Consider the following 12982-nt stretch of genomic DNA (forward strand, 5'->3'; position numbering starts at 1 on the left):
AAACGTGTAGGAATGATATTTTTCACTGACATTTCAGGGATAAACAACAGTTTACTCAAGGATTCAGCAAAAGAGTGTATAAGATCCTGTGACCAACATCTCCGAAATAATTGAACGAGGCGAGATTAACTTTATGAATGTTTTGAGAGAGATTTGGTCGCTAATATCATACAGAGCTTATTGTAAGATGTAAGGTGATAACATGACGAGGCGATGGCGCTGAAAACGTTTGTGACCTATACATCTAGTTAGAATCACATCCCCTAAGGATACACGTATCTGTACCATGCTGCTGCTAGATATAAATTATGTATTTGTTAATGTATTTGTTTTTGTACGCTTATAGTTGCATACTGCGCTTTAAAGAAAACCTCACAATTGTTGCCATTTATAGAAATGCTATTGACACTGTGAGTTTGATTATTCATCATTTGTAATGGCACAGACAGTGTTCATAGCCTTTCATAATCCAAAAGTAAGCCATGGAAACGTTTGTGCCAGATATAGTCTGAAATATATAGTATATCACAGACAAGAAAGGGACGGCTTTGTTTTTGAGACTATCTACTTTCTTAAGTAACGCATTTGGACGGAAGGAACACAAGCAAGAAATGGTTCCAAGAAATGTTTAGATATGACCATACAGTCACCTCGTTCTGCAGTGCACTCTTTTAAACCTGACCACACAGCTTATGAATCTCTATGGTGAAGCGTAATCACTTTGGAACAGTAAATTTGAAATGATTGCGCCGTTCTAGGTCAAAACGCACTTTTCTGTTGGTAGTAGATATACAACGCAATCTAGGCTATAAAACCTAGCAAATGACCCATATCATTCCTTTACACCATCATTCCCTACAAATTGGCGATACCTTTTATAACAGGTATATATATTACTCATCTTTATAATCATTAAAACAAACGCACCGTGCTATGAATACAGTTTATTGTTCAGTAAGTGTATGGTATCAGTACAATTGTCTCAGATACTTCCTTCTTCATGAGATTACTCTAAACCCAGCACACAATGTGTTAAAACTTAAAACCAAATAAAGGTAGGGGTTGATATTTCCAACGTGATGGCATGTTGTGAATGGACATCCAGATACTCTTAAGTATGTATATCTCTTAGTATGTATATATATATATATATATATATATATATATATATATATATATATATATATACAAGCCTTCGTTTTGCAACTCATACAAAGACGTGCTTTGAAAAATTGCAATAAAATTTGTGACATTCTTGGGGACTTGAAAACAGTAAAATTGAGGCATTCTTCAAGAAGTAAAATACCTATTTGTGAAGGAAATGAATCTGAACACATTATACCAATACCAAACATTTGATTTTTTTCTGATTGTACCTGACTACATCTTTTGTAAGCTTGGATATCTATGAAGATTCATTTTTTACTGTGTCGGCACACATGAATTATTGTGATTGACATTTATGTGTGTGGGATTGTCAAATTAGTCAGATTGTAGTCTGGTTGACTAGAAATGCATCCTAAAGCAACAGGGTAGATAGGATTGAACAGGTTTGGCGCCAGTAAATAATGTCACAAACGTCTAAGGTTCGAATTTATCCCGTACTTGATATAACCATTCATTCGTCAAAGACGAATGAGTGTAAATATAGAACCTGTAGCTTTCGTCGTGATTTGTATAAACAATCTACACCATAGTGTGAATATACCTGGGAAGAGAAAAAATTATTTGAGTATAGTAATACTTTTGGATGTGCAGAGTTACAATACGGAAAGTGGTTCTTTTCCTTAATGAATAGATTGAAAACATTACTTACCGATATCTGGTGTGACACCAGCGACCTGAGGAACAAATAAAAAAAATGATACATAGTTATAACTTACAGGAGTACAATAGCCAAGGTTACTCTTTCCGAAACCAATGTTTGACAATATTAGAACAGCGCTGTTGGTTTTGCTTATATAGTATTTTTTATTAGAATTCTGAAAGGGTAATTCAAAAAATAAAGGCTCAAGCCCAAAAGATTTGAATACATAGCTATTAGGCAAATGTGACTACTAGGTTCCCACCCCACATGAACACTGTCATGGGGGAGGGGACTATTACACTAGGTCCAAATTACATAACAATTTCTTTGACATGCGCAGGTGAACTTCGTTCAAACTTGACACAAAGGTAGCATACCATATATGCAGATACATCAGTCTCTTCTTTTCGCGACCTTTTCAAATTTGAAACAATGGCGACGTATTTGGTGTAAAAGTCCACAATGTACACAGTGTCTCAGGAACTATGAGACAAACTGAATTTAAACTTTTGTTGTCATTATGTTCAAGAAATCCCACAATGTTTTTATAAATAGAGGTCAAATTTAGTTATTGTAGATGTTTATGTTTTATGTTGGAACCGTGAAATAGCTTACATTTGATATTGGAAGTGTGTCTTCTAAGAAGACTTGTTTAGCTTTAGATGACATTAGTTGTAATTAAGTGAAAAACGCCTTTGGCAAAAATACTCCTATTTCGAAGTGTAAGAAGGGTAAATGAACGTACGCGAAAATCACATTTCGAGTTTGAGTTAAGGAATTTTATAGCTAAAAAGATGTAGGCTCTCATGGGACATTACATGTTTGACACATCTTTGACACATTTCAACTCAAGACTAACAATAACAGAGACACAATAAACACAGCAGGGTCCTTTGCCAAGTCACATTGAACAGTGGTAAATATTGCTATTCTTTCACAGTGCAGTAAAGCAGGCTACCAATGAAAACATTACACATGGACTTGATTTTAATGGCTGCAATTGTTTATTTTCTAACACCACTTCTACACCCCCACTGTGCTCGGCACCAAGGTAGTTTCTTTTGTGTTAGAATTATCAGAGGGTATGTAATAAATGTCATATTGCATGAGTGAAACACCAAGCCAACATCATTTTAGCTGTAAGATTCATTTGCGCTATGATAGCACCTGAGTGATTCTGTGTTATCGAATGTTAGTGCGTTTACATTTAAAAAGGATCCTTTCAATTTGCACTAGCCACAAAAACAGTTTCGTCTGATGTAATGTCTTACTTCTCAATATTGTAAACCATTATGTGTATTGAATCATCTACAGTTAAACTTGTGCATATATCTGTATACATAACATTGTAAGAAATCGTTATGAATTTGAAGTTTGCAGTACAAACTCTAATATTCGGTGCCTCGATCGACCAGAAGATGTTGAATTTCCACATAAAACAATAATGCAGTGAAAGAATACATGGTGATTGCTGTGACTGAATGTGTATGACCTTGCTTGTCCCTTGACATAGAATACTTAATGAGCACTACCATATGTACGTATCGGGGCAAGTCAAGCTGTCTTTTAGGCCCCCCCCCCCTCCTAAAGGGGGTGCTATTACAATGGGCTCCATCAATGCGTCCGTCCGTCCGTCATTTCTCAGACATGCCAATTCTTTTAAATCATGTTTACAAGTAATATTGGGGGAAAGAAGTAGACACAACCATTATTTTGGTGCTCATTTAATTTTTACCATATGGCGGCCATATTTGTAGTAAACAATCACTATATTTAATACTGCATAACTAAACAACTTCAATCATAGTCTCTATTCACGGACCACCAAAAAATACCACTTACATATTGCAGACACTTTGTCGCAATTATGTGTGGCTAATGTCTTTTAAATCATGTCTATATATAATGCCGAACCAAATAAACATACACATGCATTACTTTTGGTGCTCGTATCCCATTCTACTCAATGGCAGCCATATTTGTAGTGAACAATCATGATTTACAAGTGTACCAATTAACTCAAAAATGTTAATACATTAAAGTGTCTATTTGAGGGGAATATGTCATCTATGGAGACTTGTTTGTAAGTAATCTTTAGTGAATATATCTTTGGTTGTTTGATGACAAAAATGTCTCAGTTGCAGCCAGTGGAGTTCGAATTATCTGCCCATTGCAAAAACCACATTTGGCGCAGATTAGGTCAATATCAATTCTAAATAATGGACGTGGTGCATTATCCATTAGAGAATACATTAAACTCAAATATACCATAATACAACCTACAAATAACAGGGTTTTTTTTCAGTTTCTGTGAGGATATGAAACAATCTACGATGTCAATTAACGGCAAGTCCAAAGTCTGACATGATTAAATGAGTAACAATTTACTTTGACATTCTTATGCTGGATTTGATATTGAGAGAGTGGTGCTAAATGATTAAATTAGTGAATTCCAGCCTTTCGAAATAAAACATATTGCCACTCTCAAGAAACACTTCTCCAGGTCTTCCTGCTGAATTAACAAGCACGGCCAAGGGAATTTTCTTAATGGAACCCGATGTTAAGGAGAAGTGAATGTAAATGGAAAGCATGAAGGGACTTATGACAAGTCATAAGTTGTTCCATTCGAGTAGACATGCAAATTGGACAAGGTTTGTCTCGTCTCCTGAAATATTCAAAGGAAATGCAGACAGTCCATCGTCGAACAATCCATAGTGGAGCGGAAATACACGCCATGTAGACTGAAAACTTTTACTAGGAGCATTCCTCGCAACCTTAGGTTATAGAAGAGATCAGATCTAGAGTCTTCATGATGCATGGATGTGAAAGCAAATCAAGCATGCGATCTTGTGAATGTCAGTACATTTGTTATTTGCTCATCAGTTGATAGCACTTAGGTACAAGACTCGACTAAACATAGTAACAATAGTATCAGTTTGTAAATAGAAGACATTTCCATGTACACTCTTCTAACATGGTTCAATATTAGAGAAAAGCTGTTCAAAATACAATCTCGCACACTCATATAGACTAAGAAAAAAGACATTGTTGTCAAGACTATTGCTCTTGTTCAGCGCCATAGAACGTTACTACGTATTGGATTTTGCGCTGTACAAATTCTTTGACTGATGATCGAAGGCAAACTATTCATTTAAATTTGCCGACTACTGCTTGTCATAACATTGCAGACAAACGCCAGACATTTAATTACTAAAGCGTACACAGCGCTATACACGCGATCATCTTCTGCCTTGTTGTTGTGAAAGAGTCTTAACTACATATAAATCAATAAATTTTGCACCAATGGAATCTAATTAAACGCTTGTAATACTACAAACTTGAACGTTTGTCTGGATCACAAAAATACTTTCAAATTATTTCTGTAATCAGCAAAGGTATTATGTATTTTATTTAGACCTACTAACCCACCCTTTGAACCGCTGGCATTTCTAAATTGTTATTCGTCATATTAATCATAGTGATCGATCAACGTATCATTTTTGCTTTCCCAGGTGAAATACAACAACACTGATTAAAAAAGCGGACCCATTAAATCATGTATTTCATCTCTCTCTCTCTCTCTCTCTCTCTCTCTCTCTCTCTCTCTCTCTCTCTCTCTCTCTCTCTCTCTCTCTCTCTCTCTCTCTCTCTCTCTCTCTCTCTCTCTCTCTCTGTTTTCAAAAGAGAGAACGCTAATAGATAAAAAGTCCAATTTCAATATATAGTGCAATCAAACAGGGGTTCACATGAGTAGGAGAAAAGGACGGGAAATGTATAGTCTGAAAGGACTTTATTTTCAGGTCAGACGAAATGACATCTCGACTCACAGAAAGGTGTGAATATTGTCATTTCATGCCTGAGGTTCGCAATTAAACACACTTTTACCGCAATCTAGAGACAATCGATTATAGCCCCAGGTTTAAGTTAAGTCCAGCCTTAAAGTATGACCTCTTTTCTACTTTAATCAGTATATGACCTGTATTTTGGAAAGGTTCGCGTAGTTACTTTTACTGATCGCATAGAAGAAAACAGTAGCTTCCAGCTTAGAATGTAGTATTTTGTATTTAAAAACTTCTAGTTAAGTAACATGGATAATGATTTTATTAACCGTTGTAGGAAACAGCAGGAAATAGGTTGTAGGTGAAAGACTGTAAATTTCATTTGAATATAATCCGTACGAAGATTACACCTTGTCATAATCAAAAGAGCATCTCTTCATGAAAGCGTTTTGCTTTTTGAAAAGATGTATGTATGTATGTATGTATGTATGTATGTATGTATGTATGTATGTACGTATGTGTGTGTGTATGTATGTATATATGTATGTATGTATGTATGTATGCTTGCATGTATGTATGTATGTATGTATGTATGTATGTATGTATGTATGTATGTATGTATGTATGTATACATGCATGTGGCTTGAATATAGATATGAACAAATTTGACGATGTCATAAGATTTCATTTGTACCGAAAGACAAATTAAAATGACCGTGATCCTTCCTAACATGCGAATTATAATAACATAAAGTCCCTCTCTTCAAGTATACATCTTTCACATGAAACACTTGGTTAAATGGTTGGTCATAACATCTAAATATCACCAAAATGTGTATGTGAACCGTATTTAATCTATACTTTTATACTTAAAACCCCACTGTGCATACTGATAAGCCAATGTTATGCCTGTTTTCTATTATGTGATAGGATGTGACTACGATAGAGGAATATCTTAACTGAATTGCGCATTTCTCAACGGTTTCAACCATGTCTCACAGAAATCCATTACATGTATCAATTACTGGGCGATTACGACCTGAACAGAGCGGTAGTCACCTTGTTTTGTGTTTTAGAGACAATTCGGCTAGGACGTGCAGCCATACTCGCCATATGAAACGGCACGTCTGGTGATTACCACGCATTTCAAGGTTTGTACCAAAGAAGTGTTATTTCTAATAGTCTGTTCATAACATACTTTACAATTTGTAAACCCGGGTTTTCAAAACGCGAGCAATGCGTTGGATGCTATGTGTGTTCGTCCCTCCTGTAGGATCACTAGCCTTGGCACCGGAGAATGTCTCATCATTTGCTCCACGTGTCACGTAGTAGAGCCAGGTACTACTTGAAGTTGTGATTATTGCTCGAAATGGAGCCCCAAGCTATGTACTCTCAAAATTAGAAACACGACATTTGAAGAAACAAAAAGTAATCATGAAAATGATGGCCGAAATCCTTCATTAAATAACTCTTCGCTAACAGAAATTGGCTCAATTACGACTATCACTTCTCATGCAAACACAAAACACTCATTATTTATTGAAAGGACAATTTCAGTTTGTGAAAGAACTTTGATGAACTCACTCCGAAGGACGGGCGTTCGACCGCATGGTCTAAACTCTACCCTTGATACTGAGGTATGAAATCACATGATGTGCATTCCAACAGGTTTCTATTCTTGCGAACTATGTAGCATTATGAGAACTGAATTTGTAATTTGTAATTTGGAAGATGCAAGCGTTATGCGATTAAAGGTTTGCATTGTAGAAGCCTTCCGGACATATTGGCACTTTGCGATTTAAATTTGAATACTGCAGTAGCTTATCTTGATAAATTCAAATTCAAGCTATAAAATCCACGGAACATTCTGTGTTAACTGTATTGACGAGTCGATCAGAACAACCCGGATTTCTGCAACGTCTATTTTGAAATTAATTTACAAGAAGCTTCCAGGCTTTTAATTCTGTGATAACGTGAATATGTAGCATGATCTGACATACTTTCTAGATGAAGTATGCCAAACTGATGACTACCTTTCCGGGTTATCCGGAAAACGATAACCAAAATTGTTACTTCCCTTCTTGGGGTACGTGGAAAACTATTGCCAAACTAGTTACTTCCCTTCTCAGGCTTGCCAAAGTCGACAGTTATCAAAAAGAAAATAAGCTGTGGAGACGGAGATCTGAAACTCAAAACGTGAATTTCCTGTTTTTTCCAGTTACATCATACAATTTCACTTATGTAATTTTGTTGGTAATTTGACAGAACGCAAAATGGTAGTTTATACAATTATGAAAATGTCAGCTATTACTGGACCAATGTCAGATCAAATGTGCCAGGACATGTACACTGTAGGCGATATAATTACACCTCTTTTGATTTCCTGTCTTAATAGTGTAGAACAGAGAGAGAAACAATTCTCGATAGATTTCACGTTAATTATTCTGACCTGGTCACAGAATTATTAGCCTAAGGCGCCTCTCGAAGAACGTATGATACTTAGCGAGCAAGTCTTCAAGATGCGGCTTTGGGATTGTTTCGAGTCGTGTTTATAATTGTAAACTGAAACACTTAATTACTTGCGCCTGTATAAAAGAATGACCTTGTCTTGTAATTGTCATCATTTCTTTATTTTGTATTTTATCTTATATATAATAATTTTATGATAATAAGTTTATTTCTGTGTACAAGCTAGGCCATTGGCCTTTCGGTACATGACTTATAAAACAATTACAATTTTCAAGGTCAAAGGTGTCGAAAAATATCAAAAATAAGAATTTTATGATGTCGTTAGTTAACAACTATTAAAAATATATTTTACAACTCCCGTGATTACATTTTTAGTTTGTGTTTGCATTAAAAGTATAAAGTTTTGATATGTAGCATTTGAAGTATAATGTTGAGGAATATAGCATGTTCTGTAGTCAGATGTAAAAACACAGACCATTATAAAATGAGAGTCATCTACTCCATTTTGTGAACAAAATTTACAAAGTCTAAGATTTCTTTCAATATTTAGTAGTCTACCTTTGATGAAAGCAAGCTTATTTGCTGAAGAGCATCTGATGCGTGCATTGCTGAGATGAGTTTTCTGTCTGGCAAATACATTAAATTAAATGTACATTTCTGGTTGAAACAATGATTTAAAGTTTGCATAGTGGTGAACAGTTTTGTCTTTCTGGACAATTATATACTATTCCTGGCATGACACTTCAACTACCCTAGAAATAAACAACGACAAGAACAATTCAGGATTTCCAACCTCTAATATATATTATCTTATATATAAATGTAACTCTTCTCTCTCGACTGAGGATAAAAAACACTCACAACTGCATCAACTATGTGACTGACTAAGTGGCCAAGTATCAACAGAACACTTTTGTGTTATTGAGTAAATTTTCACCTCAACATAGATTTGCTTTCAGTGTATATTTATAAATTGGTGTTCTAAAAGTACTCTAACAATTCCCTGAGAGAATTAGTTTTATAGACATGATTCTCAAGGTTCGTAGACATAATGTAACGTCTGCACCAGTAGCCTTCTGAAAATACGCGTCGTTGTCTGTCACAAGTATGTCATTCGTGAGTATAAGGCAGTTTTAGACTACATCAACAGTCATAATCATCAATCAGTCTTGTCTAAACTCCAGCTCCATTTACGTAAATATAAAATGACACCTGTTACTGGTTTGTGAGTAGACCTAAAATTGTTTACATTCGTTCAATCTTAACCGTTTTCTCCCTCCCCTCCCCTGGCTTCAACTGCAGATGTACACAAATCACCGTGTCTATTATTCCTACCGAAGCCACGAAAAAAAAAAACATTCTGGGAGAAACATGGAGCAACATACTGTGCGTACTAAATCTCATGATTCAAGAACTTGAAGGTGAATCATACCGGGAAAGCATTATCAGAGTTGCAATATTTGTCACATTTAGAATTTAAAAAGAAAATTTCTTTACATAAGTAATAATAATAATAATAATAATAATAATAATAATAATAATAATAATAATAATAATAATAATAATACAATTTATTTTATCTCGAAGAAGACTTTATTGATCGATACTGACGGATACCTATGTCTATAACATGTCTCCACTATTTTGTATCGCTATGTTATGTCATGATTTACGAAACCCTTGTTAATATACTCATGATTTTAGGAACACACAGTGAAAGGATAGAATACCATATTTAATGACCAAACTTTAGTTATTTTATTAGCGTTTTTTGTGTTCTAAAGAAAAGTTAAGAAATGCTTATAACGATGATATTTTCAAGTCAGAGTCGATGGCATCTCTACTCATATGATAGTGTGGGTATTGTAGTTTCATGTCTGGGGTCTGAAGTTAAACATACTTTCACTGCAATTTTGAGAGACAAGTGGTCATAGCCCCAGGGTCATAACATTTCGTCAAGGTCGAACCCATCCTTAAATCTTGTTCTGTATTCGACTTTGATCAGCACACAATTCGTGTGGTTATCCTACGAATTGCATGAGCTTCCTATTCTGAACTAATAGTTAACTAGTCCTACAATGTAACTCATTGTAAGGAATGGAACACCGTGACAGTGCTAAATCCTCTAGGTTGTTTTTAATAAACAAAAAAGTGGAGTCAAAACTATTAATTACAAAAGCGTAGTCAAAATATTACATAACAGTAACAGGAAATCTTAAATGATAACATGGCAGTCTGTAGTATTGTATTTTTAAAAACAACTTTCAGTTAAGCCACCAATAAATGTACTAACCGTTGTAGGGAACAGCAGGCAACAAGCAAGCACAGGTTGTACGTGAAAGAGTGAGAACATGGTTTGAATGTATTCATACGACGATTGTACAGAGTTCACCCTTTCCCAGCCGACGTCTCTTTTCCTTGTGATATACATGAGCATACAGCGATACTACTTACCCAAAGCTGTTTGGTCACGTGATCACCACGTAATAACTTGTCTCCCGGCAACCAAATGAACAAAGGCAGGTGCATTTTTTATATCAAACTTACATTTGAGAACAACATTCTGAAATAATTTGACATCACTTTTTAGTACTCTTTACGATCGCAATGATATGACATAAGATATAACGATTTGAGAGTTCGCGTAGTCGGTGATGTTGAAGACTTTGAAAAATATCAGAGTCAGCAATTTTGAGCCATGTATAGGGGAAGCAATTCATATTCAATGCTTTCTTAACATGAATGTGTCGCCAACACTTTTCTTGATTACGCATAAATTTCAAGTGAATAGCCACATTAAAAAATGAAAAAGGCCAGTTTATTGCAAATTTATTAGAATTAGTGTTCTTGTAGGCTGTTATCAACAGCTATATAATAGATTAATCTGATACGTCACACACGACGTCACGCAATGCACAACACGCCATCAACATAATATTCCAAGCTGAATACTTTGTGGCACCACCTGTAATGTGTGGCTGACCTTCGCGGTATCTCTGATGTTTCCTTTATATAGCACTCCGAATACAAACAGCGATTTTCGAACCTAGAATCACATTAAAGCATGCATTTGTTCTTTCATGTATTCAAAATTATAAACTATCATTTATATCTTCGTAGCGAGATAGTAGTATCTACATCTCACCTGGAGGTTTATTGAACAAATGCTAGAACTATCATAATATGTTGTTATGGAGGTTAAACATTCACAGAAAAATTAGTACATTTTACAGGATATTGCCTTTAATACTGGATATTTTTAAAATTAAATTAAATTAAATGGGTATTGGTGTGTTTTCAGGCATAGCGTATTACATGTAGTTTCATTCAGTGGCATTGTAGGCCAAGTGTGTTTTTGCTGATTTGATCTGCAACATTAATGAAGATTGACAAATAGTTACTGAAAGTCACCTCAAAATTGGAACGCTTGGGTTTAAACATGAAGTTCTATTATATCTAACATCAAAAACATTTATTTTATAAATTTAGAAATCACCCAGAACAATATACACCCAATAGTTAGTCTTTGCTGCATCATATTCTTTGAAATAGAATGGGCAACCTGTAGATGTCACATGGTCATTGTCAGACTTTCTGATAACTTTACATTGATCGGTAATTGCACCTGTGCGCTTCATTTCGATCGTTGATTACCGTTTCGTTAACGGATAAGTAAGTGTGAATACACGAATCAAGTAGTCATCTGTGATAGTTTTCTAGGTCTATTCTAGTATATTCTATGAAAATTTGATTGTAAAGGATGAAGTACGTGGTAGCAGGATGCATCATCCTTTGATAATTATCCAAATATGAGCCTACTTAGATCTACTTAGTCAGTGCTTTAATTCATTGCAATGTAGGCCTAAAATTTAATGACGTATACAGCCTTATAAAAAAGGTAAGGTTAATAGTACGTGTGCATATTCATTTCATTTCATTGTTTATATCAAATAGCTTCCAGTTGGTGTATTCAAATACATTTTGTAAAGACCCCTACCCGAGTACCCATCCATCAATCAATAAACCACTACAAACATCGTCTCGGAGAAATCGTACATTTAATGAAAATGCGAAAGATGGATCATTCAGAAGTGAGTTAAAATTGGCCGACCTCGCTTGAGTAAGGTAATTATCAAGAGAAACAATGACGTAATTCACATGTATTGGCACCCGTAGTGAGAGGACATGGCTTGCTTGTCTCAAAATGTTGATATGCATATACCCTTAATACAAATTAACTATAAACTATAGAGCTTTCAATAAGTATTGCATATTACTTTTCAATATTTTTCTTGTCAATTCTCATATAATGCTTTATCGAGCTCTATCACTGCGTCGTAACAATTTGTAAGCCATGAAATATCCATATTACTGTTTGCCTGTAACGATCATATCACTCAGTGAAGGTGAATACCCTCGCCCAAGTAGTACGGGTACTATGTATATAATTCAGATAAAAGACAACTACACACTAGACAACACCGACAAAAGTAGTATGAGCACATACCAGGGGTATGAGGCTTATCACTTCATGTAACGTGAAGCTTTTTTAATCAACTACAAACCTATCTACGCTGTCTTCATTATTTATCAGACAAACACCAAAGTTTTCGTTTATTTAACATTGACAATTTTTTGTTTGTTGTCCAATGCAAACCAAAGTTGTGATCATATTTCTGACAGTAAGCATAATCGTAACTTGTGGGATATGATTAGCATGTGAACAACCGTCACGGTGTTAGAAATTTTTAGCGATACCCCTAACATTATTATTATTATTGGTCATGTCAGAGACTGAATAGACCACAACTTGCTTTTTATATTCAGAATTTATCATGAAGTTTCTGTGGGTATTCATAAATCGAATGTCAGCGCCACATGCTGATAAGGCTTTTGAATAGTATAAATCACAAACCAAGAAGTGATT

The 12982-nt window shown here is 35.1% G+C and overlaps 1 protein-coding gene across 1 annotated transcript in view; it reads right to left on the reverse strand.

The window, feature by feature from the left end:
* The window catches only part of LOC144445473 (adhesion G-protein coupled receptor D1-like), a 49529-nt gene extending 39043 nt beyond the window's left edge, over positions 1 to 10486 (reverse strand). The window contains exons 1-2 of the mRNA XM_078135040.1: positions 10349 to 10486; positions 1817 to 1841 (exon numbers count right to left, since the gene is read on the reverse strand). Of these exons, the coding sequence (XP_077991166.1) occupies positions 1817 to 1841; positions 10349 to 10486 (163 nt within the window). The remainder of the gene's footprint in view (positions 1 to 1816; positions 1842 to 10348) is intronic.
* Positions 10487 to 12982: the final 2496 nt, after the last annotated feature.

The sequence above is a fragment of the Glandiceps talaboti genome, chromosome 2 (genome assembly GCF_964340395.1).
Source record: "Glandiceps talaboti chromosome 2, keGlaTala1.1, whole genome shotgun sequence".
NCBI classification, from domain to species: domain Eukaryota; kingdom Metazoa; phylum Hemichordata; class Enteropneusta; family Spengelidae; genus Glandiceps; species Glandiceps talaboti.